General features: G+C 44.3%; 1 protein-coding gene across 4 annotated transcripts in view; it reads left to right on the top strand.

The window, feature by feature from the left end:
* Positions 1-2,739: 2,739 nt before the first annotated feature.
* The window catches only part of LOC140895912 (mitotic-spindle organizing protein 2B-like), a 29,719-nt gene continuing 13,055 nt past the window's right edge, over positions 2,740-19,403 (top strand). The window contains exons 1-3 of one of the 4 annotated variants that reach the window (XM_073306815.1): positions 2,740-3,022; positions 3,123-3,247; positions 5,763-5,965. In XM_073306815.1, coding sequence (XP_073162916.1) covers positions 2,853-3,022; positions 3,123-3,247; positions 5,763-5,965 — 498 coding nt within the window. In that variant the 5' untranslated portion in view covers positions 2,740-2,852. Of the gene's footprint in view, positions 3,023-3,122; positions 3,248-5,762; positions 5,966-19,403 lie in introns of those variants that run through there. The other 3 variants (XM_073306813.1, XM_073306812.1, XM_073306816.1) reach the window with 3 other exon arrangements.

The following is a 19,403-nucleotide window of genomic DNA, read 5'->3' as shown; positions in this document are numbered from 1 at the left end:
AATATTGATTAGCCTAATCAAATTATTATTTTGTGTAGACTGTTTAATAGCAGATAATGTATGTCCAAGTCCAAAATGTATACCCTTTATGCCATAGTTTTTGCACTTGTTTATATATTATTGCTTTATATTTTTAGTGAACATAGAAGTTGCTAACAGGGCCAGCCCTGGACCAAATGGCACCCCACCTGAGGAGTATTTTTGGCACCACCCCCTCCATTTCTTAAAACTTTTTAATACCTTATTTTTTTATTACATTTGTAGCCCATTTCACAACTTTGATGAACAATTTGCATGCATAATTGCTGTGATTGGCAGCGTGAGCAGAACCTTCAAAGCTATCCATACACTGGAAAAGCATCCTTCAGCTCTGCATCATGAATGAATTGGAGATCTTGGAGTGGAGAGTGTTTCCTGTGTTGCAAAATGTGATGGATTTTGTCCAATTTGACATTGAGGTCTTTATCATTGACGGCCGAACATTCCCCATGTGTCAGCGTCCCGTGAAAGTACATACTATTTTTCAAGAGCGTTTTCCTGTCTGCCAGAAGTTTACTAAGGTAATACAAAAACAGTATTTCTTTTATATTGTTGCATAGATAGAGGTTTGATAGATATCTCTGGCGTCTCATTAGATATGTCCTTTATTAGTCAATACTTACAGTCTTCAAGTCTTAAAACACAAGTACACTTTCACAATTTCACAATAAAACAAGGTTCACAATATCACAGCTGGGCTCACTTCACTTCGTTCTTATATCTCACCGACTGACCTGTGACATCCCGCCCCTTATATAACTGCAATGGCATGGCTGACAACATTCTAGGAGGTTCAAGGAAAATATATTTCTCAGAAAGTTTGCAAGGTTCCATGAGATTAGTGAAAAATGAATCCACAGATAGAATACCTGAAACATTTTACTTCAAACATTCTATTTTCCCGTTTGTGGCAACAAAAAAAGGACGCTGAGCCTGGCGTCCCAGGTGCTTGCCTGCCCCCAACCCTGGTTGTTAAGTTATGCAATTATAACTACAGAATCCTGGCGAAGCAAGCACTATGTGTTCTGTATTCTATTTGACAGGTTACTGTAAATGTTTTTTAAGCCTTAATTTCTTGAAACTCTATTTCCACAGCTATGCATTATGGCATTCCTATAGTAGATGATGCAGTATCCCTCTTATTTTACTGGAATGTGTGAAAGAGACTACTTATCCCTTACTTTTTTAAAAAAATTACAAATACAAACACAAAATCGGTAAACTAAGTCTGTATCCTGTTTGTTTGAAAATATTAATGCTGCACTAACAGACCAGCATGAAGGAAAGCTGATCTATAAATGATCTTTTCTCATGGTATTGTATTAAACCAGCCAGACTGAGCAGATGTTAAGAGACAAGGTCTAGGAAATGGCGTCTTTTATGACGTACAGACAGCATTTGGGAGTGTGGTTTTTTTTTTCTTTTTCTGGGCCCAACTCACATATTGTGACAAATTCCCTCTCCAGTGCATCATCAAAGATCTACAACCTATCCTGACAGACGATCCCTCACTCTCACAGATCTTTGGAGACAAACCAGTCCTCGCTTACAGCCAGCCCCCCAAACTGAAGCAAATACTCACCAGCAACCACACACCAAAAACACTAACACAGGAACCTATGCTTGCAACAAAGCCCGATGCCCACTCTGTCCACATATCTATTCAAGTGACACCATCAAAGGACCTAATCACATCAGCCACACCATCAGGGGGTCGTTCACCGGCACATCTACCAATGTGATACATGCCATCATGTGCCAGCAATGCCCCTCTGCCATGTACATTGGCCAAACCGGACAGTCTCTATGCAAAAGAATAAATGAACACAAATCTGACATCAGGAATCATAACATTCCAAAAACCAGTATGAGAACACTTCAACCTCTCTGGTCACTCAGTAACAGACTTAAAGGTGGCAATTTTGCAACTGAAAAGCTTCAAAAACAGACTCCAATGAGAAACTGCTGAACTGGAATTAATTTGCAACCTAGATAACCCATAACTTGGGCTTGAATAGAGACTGGGAGTGGCTGGGTCATTACATACATTGAATCTATTTCCCCATGTTAAGTATCCTGACACCTTCTTGCCAACTGTCCAAAAAGTGCCATCTTGATTATCACTACAAAAGGTTTTTTTTCCTCCTGCTGATAATAGCTCATCTTAACTAATTAGCCTCTGAGAGTTGGTGCGCAACTTCACCTTTCCATGTTCTCTGTATGTATATATATCTTCCTCTAGATGTTCCCTTCTATGCAGCCGATGAAGTGGGCTGTAGCCCACAGAAAGCTCAGGCTCTAATAAATTGGTTAGTCTCTAAGGTGCCACGAGGCCTCCTGGCCTCTTTGTAACTTAGTGGGTCCCTGTTTTCCGCCGGCGGGGCGGGGCGGGGCGGGGCGGGGCGGCGGGAGAGCAGCGGTGCTACCCGGTGTGCTGCCCCCCCGGGGACAGTGCTGCCCTCAGAGCGGGCCCCCCAGCCAGGACTTCACCTGCAGCGGGCACCGCCTTCCCTACACACTAGGCACGCAGCCTGGGGGGGCCCATGGGGGCCGCTCTCCGTAGCCTACGCGGCACCGAGCAGCCGCCTTGGCAGGGAGCCGGCCCCGCGGAGACCCCGCCGCCGCAGGACGGCTCCACCCCGCCCCGGCCGCCTCCCCTAGGGCGCACGCGCGCCTTGCTGCCAGGCCACGCCGCAGGGAGGGCTCCGACAGCGCGCATGCCCAGTTGAACAGGAAGCGGGGTGTGCGTTGTCCGGCTCCGGACGCCGGCGCTGGGTGAGCGCGTTTCCGGCCCGTGCCTGGCTGTGCCGGGAATGTCTGACCAGGGCCTGGCCGGTGGCGGGGTGGACTCGGGGCTCGATGCGGCCCTGAGCAAAGTGGGGGCCTCGGTGCGGTCCCGGCGGAAGCTGCCCACGGCGGAGGAGGCGGAGCTGTTGGAGCTGGCGCAGGCGGCGGGGATCGGCCTCGACCCGGAAGTGTTCAGGTGTGCGGCGGGCGCGCGCGCGCGCGCGCGCGGGGGGGAGGGGGGGCGGCGGGCGCGCGCGCAGGCTGAGCGAGCTGCTGACGCTGCGCCCTCCCCGCAGGCTCCTGCTGGACCTGCTGCGGATGAACGTGGCGCCGCTGGCCGTGTTCCAGATGCTGAAGTCCATGTGCGCCGGGCAGAGACTGGCCCCCAGCGGCCCCGCCGAGACCGGCCCCGAGACGAGAGGTCAGGAGCCGCGGGTTATTAGGGTCCCCTCCCGCTGGGCTCGTCCTACGCCCCTCTCCCTGCAGGGAGGTGCCCGGGCTTAGGCCCGTGGCTGCCGCTTTCTGCTGGGGCAAGGCGGCGAGGGAGGGCGGTATGAGACAAGCAGGCAAGTCCCTGCCGTTTAGGAATCTCGGGCCTGCCACGGCTAGTTTTGCTGCAGGACTAGAGGGACGGAGGAGGTGTCTGTTGCTGGGAGCCTTCATTTATACAAGATGCCAGTTAGACATTCACGTTGTATGTTAGCAAAAGAAAAGGATTTGTAAACAGGCAGAATAAAAATCTTGCCCTCTTCCTAGCTCATTTGACACTCTCTTGTTGCCTATCATGACATCACTTAAGCCTGAATTTAAGCCACTTTAGCCATACTAGCATATTGAAAATGTCAAAACCAAACAACCTAAACTGAGTGTGGTCTCATATACCTGTACCTACGCTATAGCTCTAACTAGTATAGTTTTGTTGGCCAAAAAAACCCCAACAAAAAATCACAAACCTGAGAACGCAGTGCCAGTAAAACTTTTAAGTGTAGATCAGGTCTTACTCCTACTCTCTAGTTCTCATCACCATCATACTAGACAGTCTAATTTCTAATACTGTTAGAAGTAGGAAGACACCTTTTTTTGATAAAAACATCAGGCTCTAGTTTTTCACAAAGAAGCAAAAGGCACCAGACCTATTTTTCTTTTAAAAAAAGCAGCAACAGAATGTACATATATCTTCCTTTCCATTCTTTTTTGGAAGTATATTATTGTATCTCAGTTTCCCCTGTCTCAGGTGGAGGTGACATTCTTTCCTGCTCAGGAGGGCTGGATGCATCTTCCTCTGTATCTAGTGAATGTTCTTTCCATTAGTCCTACCATGCTTTCAGCAGGCACTCAGGTTATAGTGATAAGTGTGGTATAGATACTGTGACAAGCAGAAGGAGCATGTTAGAGAGGATTCAGAGTAGCAGCCGTGTTAGTCTGTATCCACAGGAGTACTTGTGGCATCGTAGAGACTAACCAATTTATTTGAGCATAAGCTTTCGTATGCACAAATAAATTTGTTAGTCTCTAAGGTGCCACAAGTACTCCTTTTCTTTTTGCAGATACAGACTAACACGGCTGCTACTCTGAAACCAGTTAATAGTAGTTACTCCACTGTAAATGCAAGCAAATGTTCGTACCTGTTTATGGTTATCTGGGACCAAAAACTGTACTCTAGGTGCAGGGCCTTATGGTGTGCCATTTTCATCCTCTGCTTTTTAGTGTTTCTCCCCTTCTTTCCTTGGTTTTCCTTCTGTCGTATCCCTCTTGATCATACCCGCAGTATCACTAGCAAAGCAGTCTGTTGCTTCTCTTGGCCTTGCTAGGGAAGAGCGGCTGAGCCTCCCTTGCATTGCTTCTGAAGGATTACAAAAACTGAGCATGCCAAATTTAAACTGGTTCAGAAGTAGCTGTCTGGAAGTCTTTAATATTGGAAACAAAGTATATTAAATCATAGGAAAACAAAATTGCAGTGGATGCTGAAAGTGAAAATGAGAGCTGTTTATCAAGCAAATGATACAGACTTGTATGTTTCTGGCAATGCCTTTATTTTTACTCTGAATTGTTAGCAGTTAAAAGTTCTGTGTAAGTGGCTTGCTTAGTTTGGGATGGGATGTGACACCTGATCAAAACTAAAGGATGCCAAAGTACAATTCAAGTTCACCCCACCTGGCTGCAGTGAGCGGCTGTGGGTGATTGTATAAAGGAGACACAATTGTGGTGTGGCTCCGCAGGACTCCACTTTGCTTGGCTTTGGCCAAAATGGAAATGAATATGAAGAGAATGAATATGAATATGAAAATGAATATTCAGTACCAGAATAAAGGATCACATTTTAGCTGTTTAAAACGACAGTAAAACAGACTTTTAGGTATTTAAAATAACTTTTTTTCATCTTTGATGCGTACTTCCTTCAAAGAAAAGCATCACAGTTACTTTTAGATACTATCTAGGAAATGATGTACACTTGTACATTTATTTACAACATTTGTTTAATGTTGGGGTTTATTAATTCAAAATACCAATTAAGTACTTCAGGAAAATGCACTGTATGCTTAAAAGACTTGTTTTACTGGATTAATGGCTAGCAAGCAATGTGGAAAGTGCAATTATGAAATTATATTTGAAAACATTTGAGAAAAATATTGGTACATTTATTACTATGAAATGATTTTTGTTTAACAGCAGTTTAATGTAATAACTATTCAAGTCTAAGCTGTTCATCTAGAGACTTCAAAATTTTAGAGGGGAAACATAAAAGTAGACTGTTAAGATGACAAGATTATGAAATTGATGTATTTAACAAAGCATGTGAGATATGTTACCATTGTTCAAGAGACAGCTTTTCTTCTTTCTCTAAGGGTATTGAACATTCATACTCACTACTCTGTTCTTTTTTTCAATAGACATATGGTGTTTTTAATGTGTTTCTATGTCTCTCTTTGAATTAGAGGTCTCATTTCTCTCTGCCAAGAACAGTAAAATCCCTGCACCACTCTCCTTTTCCTCTGCCCTTCGATCTCCAAGACAAACAGCCCCTAAGATTGTGGTCTACAGTCCTGCTGATGCTTGCTCGCCTTTCTCTCAAGGTCCCCCTCGTTCCTTCCAGTTTTCTTGCTGCCTGTTCTCTCCTTTTGCAGGTTGTGTTTATTAGTTTACCTACTGGGGTTGGTGCAGTCTGTTAGGACATTAAGAATCACACTTGCATTGTGAGTCCTTTAAGTTTAGACTAAACGAACTGGTGTACCCTCTAAACAATACGTACTAATGTTAACAAACGGTCAGGAATGGGTAATTTTAAAAATAATTAAAACTTACAGGTTAAAAATAAAATGTAAATCTTAATTTAAAAACGAAAACTGATTCACTTTGCTGTTGAATTAAGAGACTGAAATCTATTGTGAAAAATTCTTTCTCTGTCTTAGACTAGATACCATACGCATAAACAACCAAGAGAAGTAAGTTTAGGAATTATATATTGTGGCCCAGAACCTGCAGACCATTGCGTGAGGGTGGGCTGCTTTGCCCACTCAGAGCTTCCCTGAAGGCTGTCCATTCTTAATGAATTGCAGGATTGGAACCTAAGAACTTCCTGTGCATGGTGGATATTTTTCCAAGGTTTTTTATCAGTGACTTTTTATAAGCTCAAACTGGTTGGTGCGTGCACTCTACAGGAGAGCTTGTGTGGAGATGACTCACTACAAAGACAAATAATGCTCAAATTTATATCGCTCATATGCATTGGCCATTAGGCTTAAGGCTTGCAAACCCCTGTTTCCATTTAGGGCCTGTGTTTTCTGATTTCTATGTGTGTTTCAGAAAGTTATCTTTTTGGGTTGAAGTTTTCCATTCTTCTGTTTCTAGTAAATTGTCTTTGGAAGCTTGAGTAAAATCCCTTTAGCTGTTTTTGAGTGGGGATGGGGTGAGTGCTGTCACTCTGTCTTAAAAACTAAACTTTAAAGATTGTGGCTGAGGTAGGGAAGCATAAATATGGCATGTGCACAAGCCTCTATGGCCATTGTGTGATTTTTGTACATTTAAAATCCATTTCCAAACAAGTTGTATTGTAGCCATTTCAGTATATGCTGCTGTGCATACATGGGTGAGAAATGCCTGCTTGCTTTTGAGCTGGGATATCTTGGACGAAAAACATGATCACAATAAACCTTTAGAGCTTAAAACTCTCACAGACCAATTTCATTTTAAACATGCACATCTTGAAAATTGCTACAGAACAGCATAGGGTTGAGATTTCTGTCTTCCATAGTTCTTAAAATTATGTAAGCAGAAACTTCCTGAATGAAGCCCTGGTGCTACAGGTCCCAGAGATAATGTCCAGTTCCACTTTTTAAAAGTACATTACAAGAATGTTAACTTTTTAAAAATGCACTCAAGTCAGGAACTGCCAGAGTGAAGGTATCCCATTCAACCTTAATTCTGCTCCTCTGTGTATGTGTTACAGTAGTCTCCAATTTCATGCTGTCATACCTTTTTCCCCATGTGTCACCTGCCTCCATCAGTGCACAAGATGGATGGCATTCTAGGGAATGGGGCAGTTCAATACTCCTTTTATCGTCATCGTTCTGTGTCTGGCCCCAAAATATTTGGGGTGGTGGGGGAGATGGCTGATGGAGTCTCATGTTGCCCATATCTCAGATGCATTTTGTAGCTCTGTGTAGACCCTGCAGAATACTGCAGGAGGCTCACTGAGGCCCAGTGCAAGCAACTGAAAACAATGTTATAATGGAAAGTGCTTGGCAACTTTAATGCAATGGACACTTCCAGCTATAATACACCATATAACTGTGTACAATCTTAGATACACAGGTAATGTGTTGTTGTACTGTGGCAAAGTTATAAATAGTACACAACTTGAGTGATACCAGCAGTATTCAATACAATTTAAACAATAGAGCACAGAGGCAGTATAGTAAAATTGAGTAATAGCAGAAGGCAACTCCAGGTTTCATATGCAATGTTTAGTTACACAGAACAAAACTGCATGACTATCAGATTTGTCTGAGTACATCTTACTGTTCCCCCTACTGGTATGTCACGTATATACTACAGCCATTTGCCAAATGGGGATGGCGGCAAGTCACTTGGAGTTAAACTTGTGCAGTTAAAAACATAAGGCATAATAAACCAATTGCATCAAGTACTTCATGAAAATATTTGAACTCAAAATAGCTTGAGAATAGCTGAGTCTCAGATGAACAGTACAAACAAAATCTGAAACATCTGAATACACCCTGTTGTATAAGTATTTCTTGGGGAAAGTTTGTGAACTAAAGCAGTAACCTGAACACACATACACCTGAAAGGTGCTTTTTTCTTTTTTAAAAAACCCCGAAGATCTAGGAAACAAATGCAAGACCTAGAGCACTGAAAAGTCATGTGGTTTTTTGGCATTACAGTAGTATAGAAAAAGTGGTAGAGATGGGAGTGTTGAAAAAGCAGCCAAATGGGGTAGCAAAGTTGGGCATCCCTGTTGGAAAGCAGGGGACACATGATGATATGCATCTGAGGTGGAGACCTGGGGCAGTGTTGCAGGATTTTGAAGCTGAAACTTGATGGGATGGACAGGATAAGTGGGGGGGAACCAGTTGAAGGATTCAAGGCAAAGAATGATATGGTCAGATTGGTTATCAAAGGTAGTTTTAGACAAACTGGAAGATGAACAATGTGGGGGTCTGGAAGGTCAGAGGTGATTCTTAGGGCATGGATGTTTTTGTTAACTGTTGGGACAGACTGGGTTGGATTTTCAAGAAATTGTGGAGGATTAAACTGCAAGTTTTGATCAGTGTATGACTATTGTACTTCAGAAAGCTGTGTAATTATGGAAAGGGGGTAGTCACACCCTAGCTAAGATTGCAGCCAGGATTGCATTATAAAGACAAATTGAAATTTGTAACTTACCAAAAAAAAGTAACTCAGACTGAAATAGATTCGCGCCCCCCTGCCCTTGTGAGAATTGCATGGAATTGAGCAGCGCTTCTCTTGTTGGAAGATCAAAAAAATTACTCTTACTTGAAACTTTTGTGAAGTCTCTGTTTCTCTTTGAGTTTTTTAAAAACAAAATGATGCTGCAGGAGTCAGTTAATAAATAGCTTCCATGATAACATTGTACCCATCCTAGTTTACAAGCATTTTTCAAAATCTATCAAAATACCTCATTACCCTACTTTCAAAAGTCTGGTAGTGTGGAGTTATGGTTGGATGCACTCAACACTGTCTTGTCCTCATCAGTACAAGAATTTTCAAAACAGTGGAAAATCTGAAAACTTAGTTAAGAACATCTGCCCCCTACAGGAGTGCTAGCATTAAAATAAAAAGACTATAGGAATGGGGAAAGCAGAACTATGTTGATTCCAATCTGGCTGTAACACATTCCCTGTAGAGATGACAAGAGGAACTGGAAACATTATAGCACTTAACCCCTCCTGTGATCTGTCATTGAGCAGCAAAGGCTCCTAAGGTCAGTGAGGATCCTACTGACATATATCAAGAGGAGTCCTGATTTGGAGTTGCAGTGTGCACTGAAGGAAAGGGTATAAGGTATGAAGATTCTGGTCTTGGATGGAGGGGTCACTGTGCTGATGGAGATCTGATGACACTAGCTGGCTTTCTGGGAAGAGGAATTATCTTCCCTAGGGCATGGAAGATGGCAGTTTTCATCTCTATTCTGCATAATCCACTAGACTACAGGATGGGCTGGATCTGTGGACCTTATTACCTGAAAAAAAGGCAATTTTCAGATAAGTATGGATAAGTTTTCCTATTCTTGGAGCCATTAAAATGATTTTTTGTGCCAATGTGCTTCAAGAGTGGGAAGCAAAATTATTCTTTAAATATGGATATCCCGCATGGAGAAAAACTCTGCCAAAAGGTAGGGAAAAAAAAATGACGCTGGCTAAGACTGGATGACCAGTTTTCAGAATTTGGTGAACAAATGGCCATCTAGCAGATCTCAATACAAGAGAAACTACTACTCTGCCCTGAGATTGTCAGTGTGCTCCTAAAGACTGGACTTCAATGCTGAACAGAAGAAATATTTCTTGGATTTATTTAAGGAATAAATGTTATGATAGTTATGAGGACCACCTATCTGAATTAAAAGTACAATACGGGGCCTCATTAGAGAGAGCTCCCAATTTCAAATTAAAAAAAAATCAGAATGAAAATTGTAGCCCTTGAAAGGCCTACTCCATTGGATAGAGAACCTAACGGCTCCTGCAGGGGTTCAACCTAGGTAATGCTGTAAAGAGCAGAATGAGGTTCCAAGGACATGTCTATTCCCTGGGGCTGGAATAAGGTTGATGATCAAGAAAGCATTTGATGTTGGCGTTTGTACAAAAAACTTCCTTTTCTTGAACATGCTAAGAACTTTATACTATAGAGACTTGATCTTTTTGCTTGGACACTGTTATATACCCATAACCAAGCCTTCCTGGGCTGGGGTCACTCAAGGATATGTTTCACTGTCTTAACATGGTAGTTAAACCATGGACTTTGCACCAGCCAATAGAATAAGTTCTATATGTTGATTTCTGTGTTGGGCTCCATGAGGGTAATCACCACTTCATCCAAGTATCCATTTTAAACCTCGCTGGTCCTGAAATAGCAGAGCTCTGTAAGACAGGCATCTGAAGATCCAGGGCTGAGCTAATCAAGCCGGAGTATCATAGTCTCAACATCCAAAAAGGCATAAGCTGTATCTCATTCTGATGTTTTGTATTGTCCTGTGGAGCAGTGGAAAAGGTGAGAAGATGTAGCAGGGACCTTACACAGCTTTGCAAGATGCCATTCACTGCCTAAGATCCTGAGCCATGACGCATAGAAAGGCCCCAGGGCACTTTATTTTCTGTTTCTAGTTGCAAAGGAGTTGATCACCAGCCCATCGAATTACTTATTGTGAGTGAGATATTTCTGGGTGCAGAAGTCACCCCGTTACTCCAACTTGTGACATGTAGATTTTGATGCTGTTTGTCTCCCCTTTGCACAATGGCTGGGGCAGAAGCAGCTGGGCCGGTACTTTTCACCGGGCTGGGGTCAAAGGCAGGAGTCAAGACTAGTGATCAAGGTGAGGCAGAAGATGAATACCAACGTCAAGCTAAGCTGGGATCAGAAGTCAGGAGTGAGATAGGGCAAAGATGAGGTATGTAGCAAGAAAGAGTCTTCTTTCCTGCTTGGGACAGCTCTTGGGGACAATGTCCTAATTTAAATAGTTGGCGTGGACTAACAAGGGGGCTGCAGGATTCTGTGTCTCTGGCCTCTTCAGGCAGTATTTCCTGCAGTTCCTAACCCTCTTCGGCAAAAAGAAAAGGAGTACTTGTGGTACCTTAGAGACTAACAACAGTATTTCTTGCAGTGCCTAACACTCCAATAATTGTTGGGTGCTGCTTCCTTGGTGGCTCAGGACCCTGCAACAATGAAGCACTGGAATGGGTTACCTAGGGAAATAGTGGAATCTCCTTCCTTAGAGGTTTTTAAGGTCAGGCTTGACAAAGCCCTGGCTGGGATGATTTAGTTGGAGATTGGTCCTGCTTTGAGCAGGGGGTTGGACTAGATGACCTTCTGAGGTCCCTTTCAGCCCTGATTTCTATGATTCTATGGAAGACAGTGGGGCAGCCCTTGAGCAAGAGGAGATGCGGGGTTGGAGGCAGGGGAAAAAGGAGGCTTGTGCTAGGAATGGAGGGGGGAATGCCATAAAGGATGTCTGCCTGTCAGCTACCTCCCCATTCAATACCCATGCTTCCTCACTGCCTCCAATGGCATGGAGGAGAGAGGAGAGCCATACCTGCCCACCCTCCAGTTCTATAATTTCCTCTGTACCTGGTGAAGAAGCTTATCATAGAATATCAGGGTGGGAAGAGACCTCAGGAGGTCATCTAGTCCAGCCCCCTGCTCAAAGCAGGACCAATTCCCAAGTAAACCATCCCAGCCAGGGCTTTGTCAAGCCTGACCTTAAAAACCTCTAAGGAGATTCCACCACCTCCCTAGGTAATGCATTCCAGTGTTTCACCACCCTCCTAGTGAAAAAGTTTTTCCTAATATCCAACCTAAATCTCCCCCACTGCAACTTGAGACCATTACTCCTTGTTCTGTCATCTGCTACCACTGAGAACAGTCTAGATCCATCCTCTTTGGAACCCCCTTTCAGGTAGTTGAAAGCAGCTATCAAATCCCCCCTCATTCTTCTCTTCTGCAGGCTAAACAATCCCAGTTCCTTCAGCCTCTCCTCATAAGCTTCTCCTAGGTACTAGCACTGCCAAGCTGATGAGTCCTCTTGGCTGTCAGACCAATATTTACCATGCTTGCAATCCAAAGGTTGATCACCCTGAAGCTTTCTAGGAAGTAGAGCCCTCAGTAAAGCTACACTCACCTTGGTCAAAATAACTTCAGATTTTCTCCACAAACTCCACTGTGGCCCCAGACTTACCTGTTTGCATGCTGATCTGACTTTTTTTGGTAGGTTTTGGAGAGGAAGCAAAATTCAGCTTTAAATAGAAACTTAGCCGCAACACCAATAGCAGAAGAGAGAGACACTGAAAACTCTTCTACCTGTTGCTGTAATCCTACCTCCTCATCTTTGGGGCCTCAAATGTGATGGTATGCTTTAGAGCCACAACCCAGTTTTAGACAGTTTGTTTCCCATTCCCCCTGTTTTTGGTCTCCAGTATCCTTTACTTATCACTTCTAGACTGCTTTGGAGTTGTTCATGTCTTCGTTTCAGTACCTGAGCTCCTTATCAAAACTATTTGAGATTCTGCATAGCATCAACTATTTCCAGTACACAAGGACTTCCCTTTTGGTCTGTTGATTTCACTTCAAGTCACAGGATTTTCTGGATTGGATCAGACTCAAGGGTGTAAGTGGCCAGCACTAGATGCTACAAGGAAGGTGTAAGAAACCCCATGGTAAGGATAAGCTGTCCCCAAGATTGGTTTAAGCCCCGAAGCATGAGGTTACTCTTTGAGATGGCCTTTGCATATTCCCACACATCTGCGCCACGAGCTTCCAGAATCTTTCTCTTGCCCTTTGTCCTTTCTTTTGCCCTAGTTAAATTGCCTTCTGGATCCATCCAGGTCAGTGTTGCTGCATCCCTGAAACAGTGTGTCTCCAGTCCCAGGGTAGTCTCAAGTCATATGCCCACCATCTCTGCTTGAGAGAAGCATGTCTGTTGGACACATGCGATGTCTGTTGGGCTTTCGCTCCCAGAGCCTGCAAGGATCAAGTGACCTCTTGCTGGAGGCAATGGCAGCCAGACTACCGTTCTATTTGTGCAGTTTCTCCATCTGAAGCTGCTCCTGACACTCCCTGACCTTCTCTCTTGCACTGATGCTGCTGCTCTTGGTCTGCTCTCTTTTGCTCCTGGTCCCCAAGGTGCTGAATTTCCAGATACACTCTCTGCCTTTCCTGCCTTTCCTGTTGGGCTGTCTGCCGCTCCTGTTACAGTGTTATGCTGGTCAGGACAGAACATGGTTGTTTCCTCTGTCAGTCTGTTTGTTCTCTATTTCTCTCCAGGGTGGTGGACCTTTTGCCAGCAAGCTGGAGGTTTTCTGCAAACCTGGACCATCATTCCTTGCGGTCATTTAGAATAATGCAGGTCTAGTAGCTGTCATTTTGTCTGTTCAGTGTTAAGCTGCCTTTCTCTGCATACCTCAACCAGCTGATTTTTCTTCAGCTGTTCATAATTCATTTTTCTCTGTCTCTCTCATCACTATTCCTTTCCCAAAAAGACTATTGAGACTTTTTGCTCTGTGGTTTTCCCTTCTAGGTAACTTGCTTTCACTGCTGTTGATACTTATGCAGTTCACACTGCTGCAGATCCCACCGATGCCACCATAAATGTCACGGGTCAGGGCAACTGTCCCTGTATTTCCTCTCAGTACTCTAGCAAAAACACCAATTCTCAGGCTTCCAGCTACCCAGCCATTGCCTTTTTGGGTGCAGACCTGCGTTTCTCTCCTTTCAGACTGGGGTATTTCCAGGCTGCACAGTTCCCTGCCTTCCTTGTGTTATTCCCAGAAGAGACAGGCTGCCCAAGTGGATCTGCTTGCTTTCTCTTCAGCAGCTGATGAGTGATTGTCAACAGAAGTAAACTACCAAACAGTTCTTTCTATGCAAGCCAATTTTATTCTTTAGGTTAAAACACTACAGAAAAAAAAACACATTTAAAGCAATAAAATAACCTATATGCATGCTAATAAGTTTACCAGGGTTCATCTCAACTTCAACATGGATTCTGCAGGAACAGTCCTTCAGATTCTCACCCATGAGGGTTCCTTGGGGTTACAAGTTAATCACAGATTCAGTTCAGAAGAAAAATGTAGTCTTGTGGGGCTTCAGCAGGTCCAGTCCTTCCAACACTATTTTAAAGATTGGGGCCTTCTATGGACCACGGCTCCTGTCTGTTTGCTGGTTCAGGAAGAAGGCCCCGAGCCAGTTTAAAACCAGGCTATATATTCAAGAAATCTTGTTTATCTTGTGGTGCCTGGAGAATCCAGTTTGAACTAGTATATGGGCACCTCTCCAGGGGATGGCTTCAAAGGGTGGTAACAGAGAAAGTACATTAACATCCCCGTCCTACTAGAGAAGGTTCATACAATTCCACAATACCACATACACAATTGCATTTTTAATACAAGTGACACACACATTCCCCAAAGGATTCATTCCAGTTCAGTAAGGTTTAACTTAATTCAGTAAACTTCTTTCAGGGTATTGCAGGAAATTGTCAGGCTGTCACAAGTACGTCATACGTATTCTCCAGCTTGGAACTGAGTGAACATGAAAAAGTCTAATTTTAAGCCTGACACAAAAGAGAGAATTTTGGGGGGCTCTATTGATTCCACGGCTTGAGCATATTTGCAGCAAATCAGATTTGACAGTATGCTAGCGTTTGTAAATCAATTGCAAAACAATCCATGTACTACAGCAAGAACCATGTCTCTGGCTTTTAGGTCATGGGCTTCATATACTCTGGTGACCCCATTTGCCAGACTGCCGTCTTCTCCAGGGGAGGCTACAGATGGTCTATTGCCCTGCTGTTCACAGGATGGACCGGCTGGGCACTAAGGAGCAGTATTCTCCCTCCTCGGCATTTCTTCTCCTCTTTCCTGGATTGATTAATTCTTCAGAGGTTTAACCCTCCCTGAACCTTTGCTGTAGCATCTCCCTGCCAGCTCCTTTGTCTTACAGAGCAGAGCAGCCAAAAAAAAGCACTGGGTTCAATCCAAGCGATGCTTTATATATGTGTATGAGGTAGCCTTCCCAGGCTTGGCAGAGGGTGAGTTGTATCCAGCTAACCAATCCTAGCCTCAGTACCTAATGGAATTAGAAGTCAGGCAGGTAGAGTCCCCTACCCATGGAGGCAGCGGTGACTCCAACGGAAAAAATGGACCAGGAGCCACAGTGCAGAGCAGGAAGAGGCTCCAGAAACAAAGTGGACCCTGACCACTCAACTCCAGTGGTAAGTTTCCAGGGGCCCCTGCAGAACAAAGAAGGCTTGTGGGACAACTGGTACTCTTCCTCCCCTCCAAATCTTAAAGTGGATCTCAAGTGCCCTGGGGAAGGAAACAGAGCTTCTGATCAACACCCCTTTCCTCCCAAGTCAACCAGGAGGGCTCTGACAATGAGCCTCCACTTCCCAGAGGAAATAGGACCTAGAGATCTGAGACAGATCTCTCGAGAGCCTTAAGGAAGGCAAGGTGCAAAAGGCCTCACCAGAGCCTCAGCAGAATTGCTGTGCTCTCAAAGTGCACAAAAAAGGTTAAAAAATCTAAAAAAGGAAAGAAAAAGCACAAAAAATCCAGGAGATACAAGTCCTTTAACTCCTCATCCTCCTCTCTCTCCTCCACTGAGGGAGGCAAGCTGTTTGGCTCTGAAACCTGAGCAGGCTTCTTTGAATAAGCCTTGGAGTAAATTTCTCCCTTTAAAATCCTCCCTTGAAGCTCTGATACCTCTTCATGCCTCTTTCGAGAAAGTGATTTATTACTCAATGGAACAAGTCCTTTAAACGCAAGCATTGCAACAAGAGTGACCTCAGGCTCTGTAAATAGTCAAGGACCAAAAAGCTCTGTTGCTGATATACCGAAGGTTGGTGCCACTCTAGCATCCCTCGCCAGGGATATGGTAGAGTTCTACCCTAAGGACTCTATGGAAAGATGGAGGCCACTCTCAAAAAGATCTTTGAAGACTCCTCCAGCACCTTCTGAGCATCCCTGGTAGCTGCCTTCTTTGCAGGAGCATCTCTTTCCTGGCTGGAAAATCTCAAAGCGTTTAAGCACAGAGATCATGCTGACTTTGGCTCCACTTTAAAGAGAGGTTTCAGAGTAGCAGCCGTATTAGTCTGTATTCGCAAAAAGAAAAGGAGTACTTGTGGCACCTTAGAGACTAACCAATTTATTTGAGCATAAGCTTTCGTGAGCTACAGCTCACTTCATCGGATGAGCTGTAGCTCACAAAAGCTTATGCTCAAATAAATTGGTTAGTCTCTAAGGTGCTACAAGTACTCCTTTTCTTTTTACTTTAAAGAGAGTCTCCCTAACATTAGTGTTTGTAGCTGATGCGTCAATGGATGTGATGAGATTCTCAGCCTGAGCCATAGCTTCCAGCTCAGTAGCCAGGCACCACATGTGGTTCCAACTCTGGAAGGCGGATCTTCATTCTAAGCAGGCCTTGTGCTTGGTCAAGTTTACAGGTGCTCTCCTCTGTAGAGAACACTTGGATAAGGCAGTGAATGGTAAGGTGGCAAATGCAAACAGTCTATCCCTTCTCCACTGAGTGCCCTTGGAAGAGAATATAGACTGGACGTCAGACAGAGGTGCTTCTTTCACTCCCTGTTGCCACAGAGATACCAGCGAAGGGGCAACAGGTTGCTCAAGAGAACACAGTGGAATTGAGGTCCAGGAAGAAAATCCAGAGTGACCTCTCCCCCCCCCACCCAATCCACTTTATGACAAAGATTGCATAGGCCTCTGTCCAGAGCTGAAGATATGGAGCAGAATTTCCCATTTCCTAGAAGAATGGTTTTCATCAACCACAGACAAGTGGGTCAGGGAAATAGTGAGCTAGGGATATTTGCTTGACCTGCAGGCTCCACCCTGTCCATTCTTCATCCAAAAAGAAAAGGAGTACTTGTGGCACGTTAGAGACTAACCAATTTATTTGAGCATGAGCTTTCGAAGTACTCCTTTTCTTTTTGCAAAGACAGACTAACATGGCTGTTACTCTGAAACCATTCTTCATCCAGTCATCCAGCTCCAGTGACCCTATAAAATGCAATCTGATCCAGAAATCTTGTCTTCCAGATATGGGAGTGATAATGTTCCTTCAGAAAAAAAGGTTCTTCGGGTTCGACTCCATGTTCTTGATTGTACGGAAGTACACCGGGGCTATCAAAGCCATTCACAGCCTTCAAAGGCTCAATAAACTTTGAAGAAAACAAAGTTTGAGGGAGACCCCGGTCTCTATGGTGTTATCCCTGTCCCAGGGGAACTTCTTGACTTCAGTAGATCTAGCAGATCTATATCTCTATATCCTTATCAGACCAGGCCACTGCAGACTTCTGAGGTTTGCTTATGGCAGGAAACATCACTACCGAACACTCCCGTACAGCCTGTCCTAAGCCCCCAGTGTTTTTAAAAGATGGTGGTGGTAATGGCCAGATAATAGCCAGACTCGGGTTGCAGGGAGCTCACCTGTATCCCTTCCTGGACAACATTCTGATCAGAGTACTATCACAGTCAGCAGCACACATGACCATGTCTCAGACATTGAATCTCCTCCGGGCATATGGCATCAGTGCCAAGAAGAGTTTTTTCTGATTCCATCCAGGAATTTATTTTCTTGCTGCAGAGCCACAGGAGGTCTACCATAGCACTGTGCCTCCAACTTCCAGGATTCCTGTTGTCATGCATAGGGATCAGTCCATGGACATCCAATGAAGTGAGCTGTAGCTCACGAAAGCTTATGCTCAAATAAATTGGTTAGTCTCTAAGGTGCCACAAGTACTCCTTTTCTTTTTGCGAATACAGACTAACATGGCTGTTACTCTGAAACCAGTCTATGGGCACAATCACCTGTTTTCAAGTCTTCACACTAAAGGTGTGGGACACTCCTGGAACATATGAAAGATCAAGTATAGTTTCTAACTAGGGCTGCCAACCCTCCAGGATTGGCCTGGAGTCCCCAGGAATTAAAGATTAATATTTAATTAAAGGTTACGTTGTGATGAAAATCTCCAGGAATACATCCAACCACAATTGGCAACCCTAGTTCTAACACAGGTGTTCAGCTCCTTACAGTGGTGGTCAATCCACAACAATGACAACAAAGGCATATCCATCGATCTTCCAGATCCTTTAGTCCTTGCGACTGATGGCATCCTGGAGAGCTGGGGCGCTCACTTGGAGACCCAAACAACCCAGTGCCTCTGGAGCCAGGAGGGAAAAGGCTTACAGCATAAACCTCCTAGAGCTGAGTGTGGTCAAGCTTGCTCTGTGAAGGTTCCAGCCCACCTTAAGGGGAGAACCAATCAGACAGTATGATTACGGTCACATATTTAAACAACCAAGGGGGAACAAGGAGTCTTCAATTCTCCACACAGAAGCAATGGAAATAAGAGTTGGGGGGAACAGTTGCTCTTTTCCCTCAGAGCAATCCCTATCAATGGGTACCTGAGCCAAACGGCAGACTTCCTCTGCAGGCACAGGGGTGGTCAACAGCTCCAAGTGGCACATAATCAGGAGGTTTTCAACCTCATTATTCAGAGGTTCGGTCTTCCTTCAACTGACCTGTTTAATGCAAAGAGGCAAAAATATGTCACAAGGGAGGCAGAACCCAGATCCATGAGGACAGATGCCTTATCACACTGTTGGCCACAGGGCCTACTTTTTACATTTCCACTACTGGGGAAGGTGGTCTAGAAAATAAAATGAGAACAGACAATGATGATGCCAAATGTCTGAGAAGACCTTGGTTTTCAGACCTGATAGAGCTGACACTGGAGTCACTGCTCCAGTTTCTGTGGAGACGGGACATCCTTTTACAAGGTCATCTTTTGTCTGGACACGAAGTGACTCCAACTGACAGCCTGCTTATTGAGAGGGAGGCACTAGAAGGTTTTAGTTTGTACTTCAGAGTGATTGCTTTTATCTAGGAGAGTATCAACACTAAAAGCATACTCCTCTATCTGGTCCAGATTCAACAACTAGTGCCAAGAGCACAACGCAGATCCGAGAAATCCTGAAATGCTAATCATTTTGGACTTTCTCCAAGAAGGCATAGACAGAGGCCTTTAATCCATTATCATCATATGTCAGGTCTTAGTAGCATGCTATTCTCAGGATCCTCAGGTTCCCTGGCAGACAACCCATAGGTAGCCAGTTTCCTTCAGGCAGTCCGATTTAGCCAGACCAATGATCAGGCCTCTCTTCCAAAAATGGGACTTTCTGCTAGTTTTCATGGCTCTGAAAAGCTATCCCTTTGAGATTCTGATTCCAGCGTTGGCCTTTTATTCATCTGTTAAGACTTGTTTCTTAGTAGCTGTTGGGGCCACCAGGTGAGTTTTAGAACTGGCAGCCTTA

Source organism: Lepidochelys kempii, chromosome 11 (genome assembly GCF_965140265.1).
Source record: "Lepidochelys kempii isolate rLepKem1 chromosome 11, rLepKem1.hap2, whole genome shotgun sequence".
Taxonomy (NCBI): Eukaryota; Metazoa; Chordata; order Testudines; family Cheloniidae; genus Lepidochelys; species Lepidochelys kempii.
This window is presented reverse-complemented; position numbering and strand designations above follow the sequence as displayed.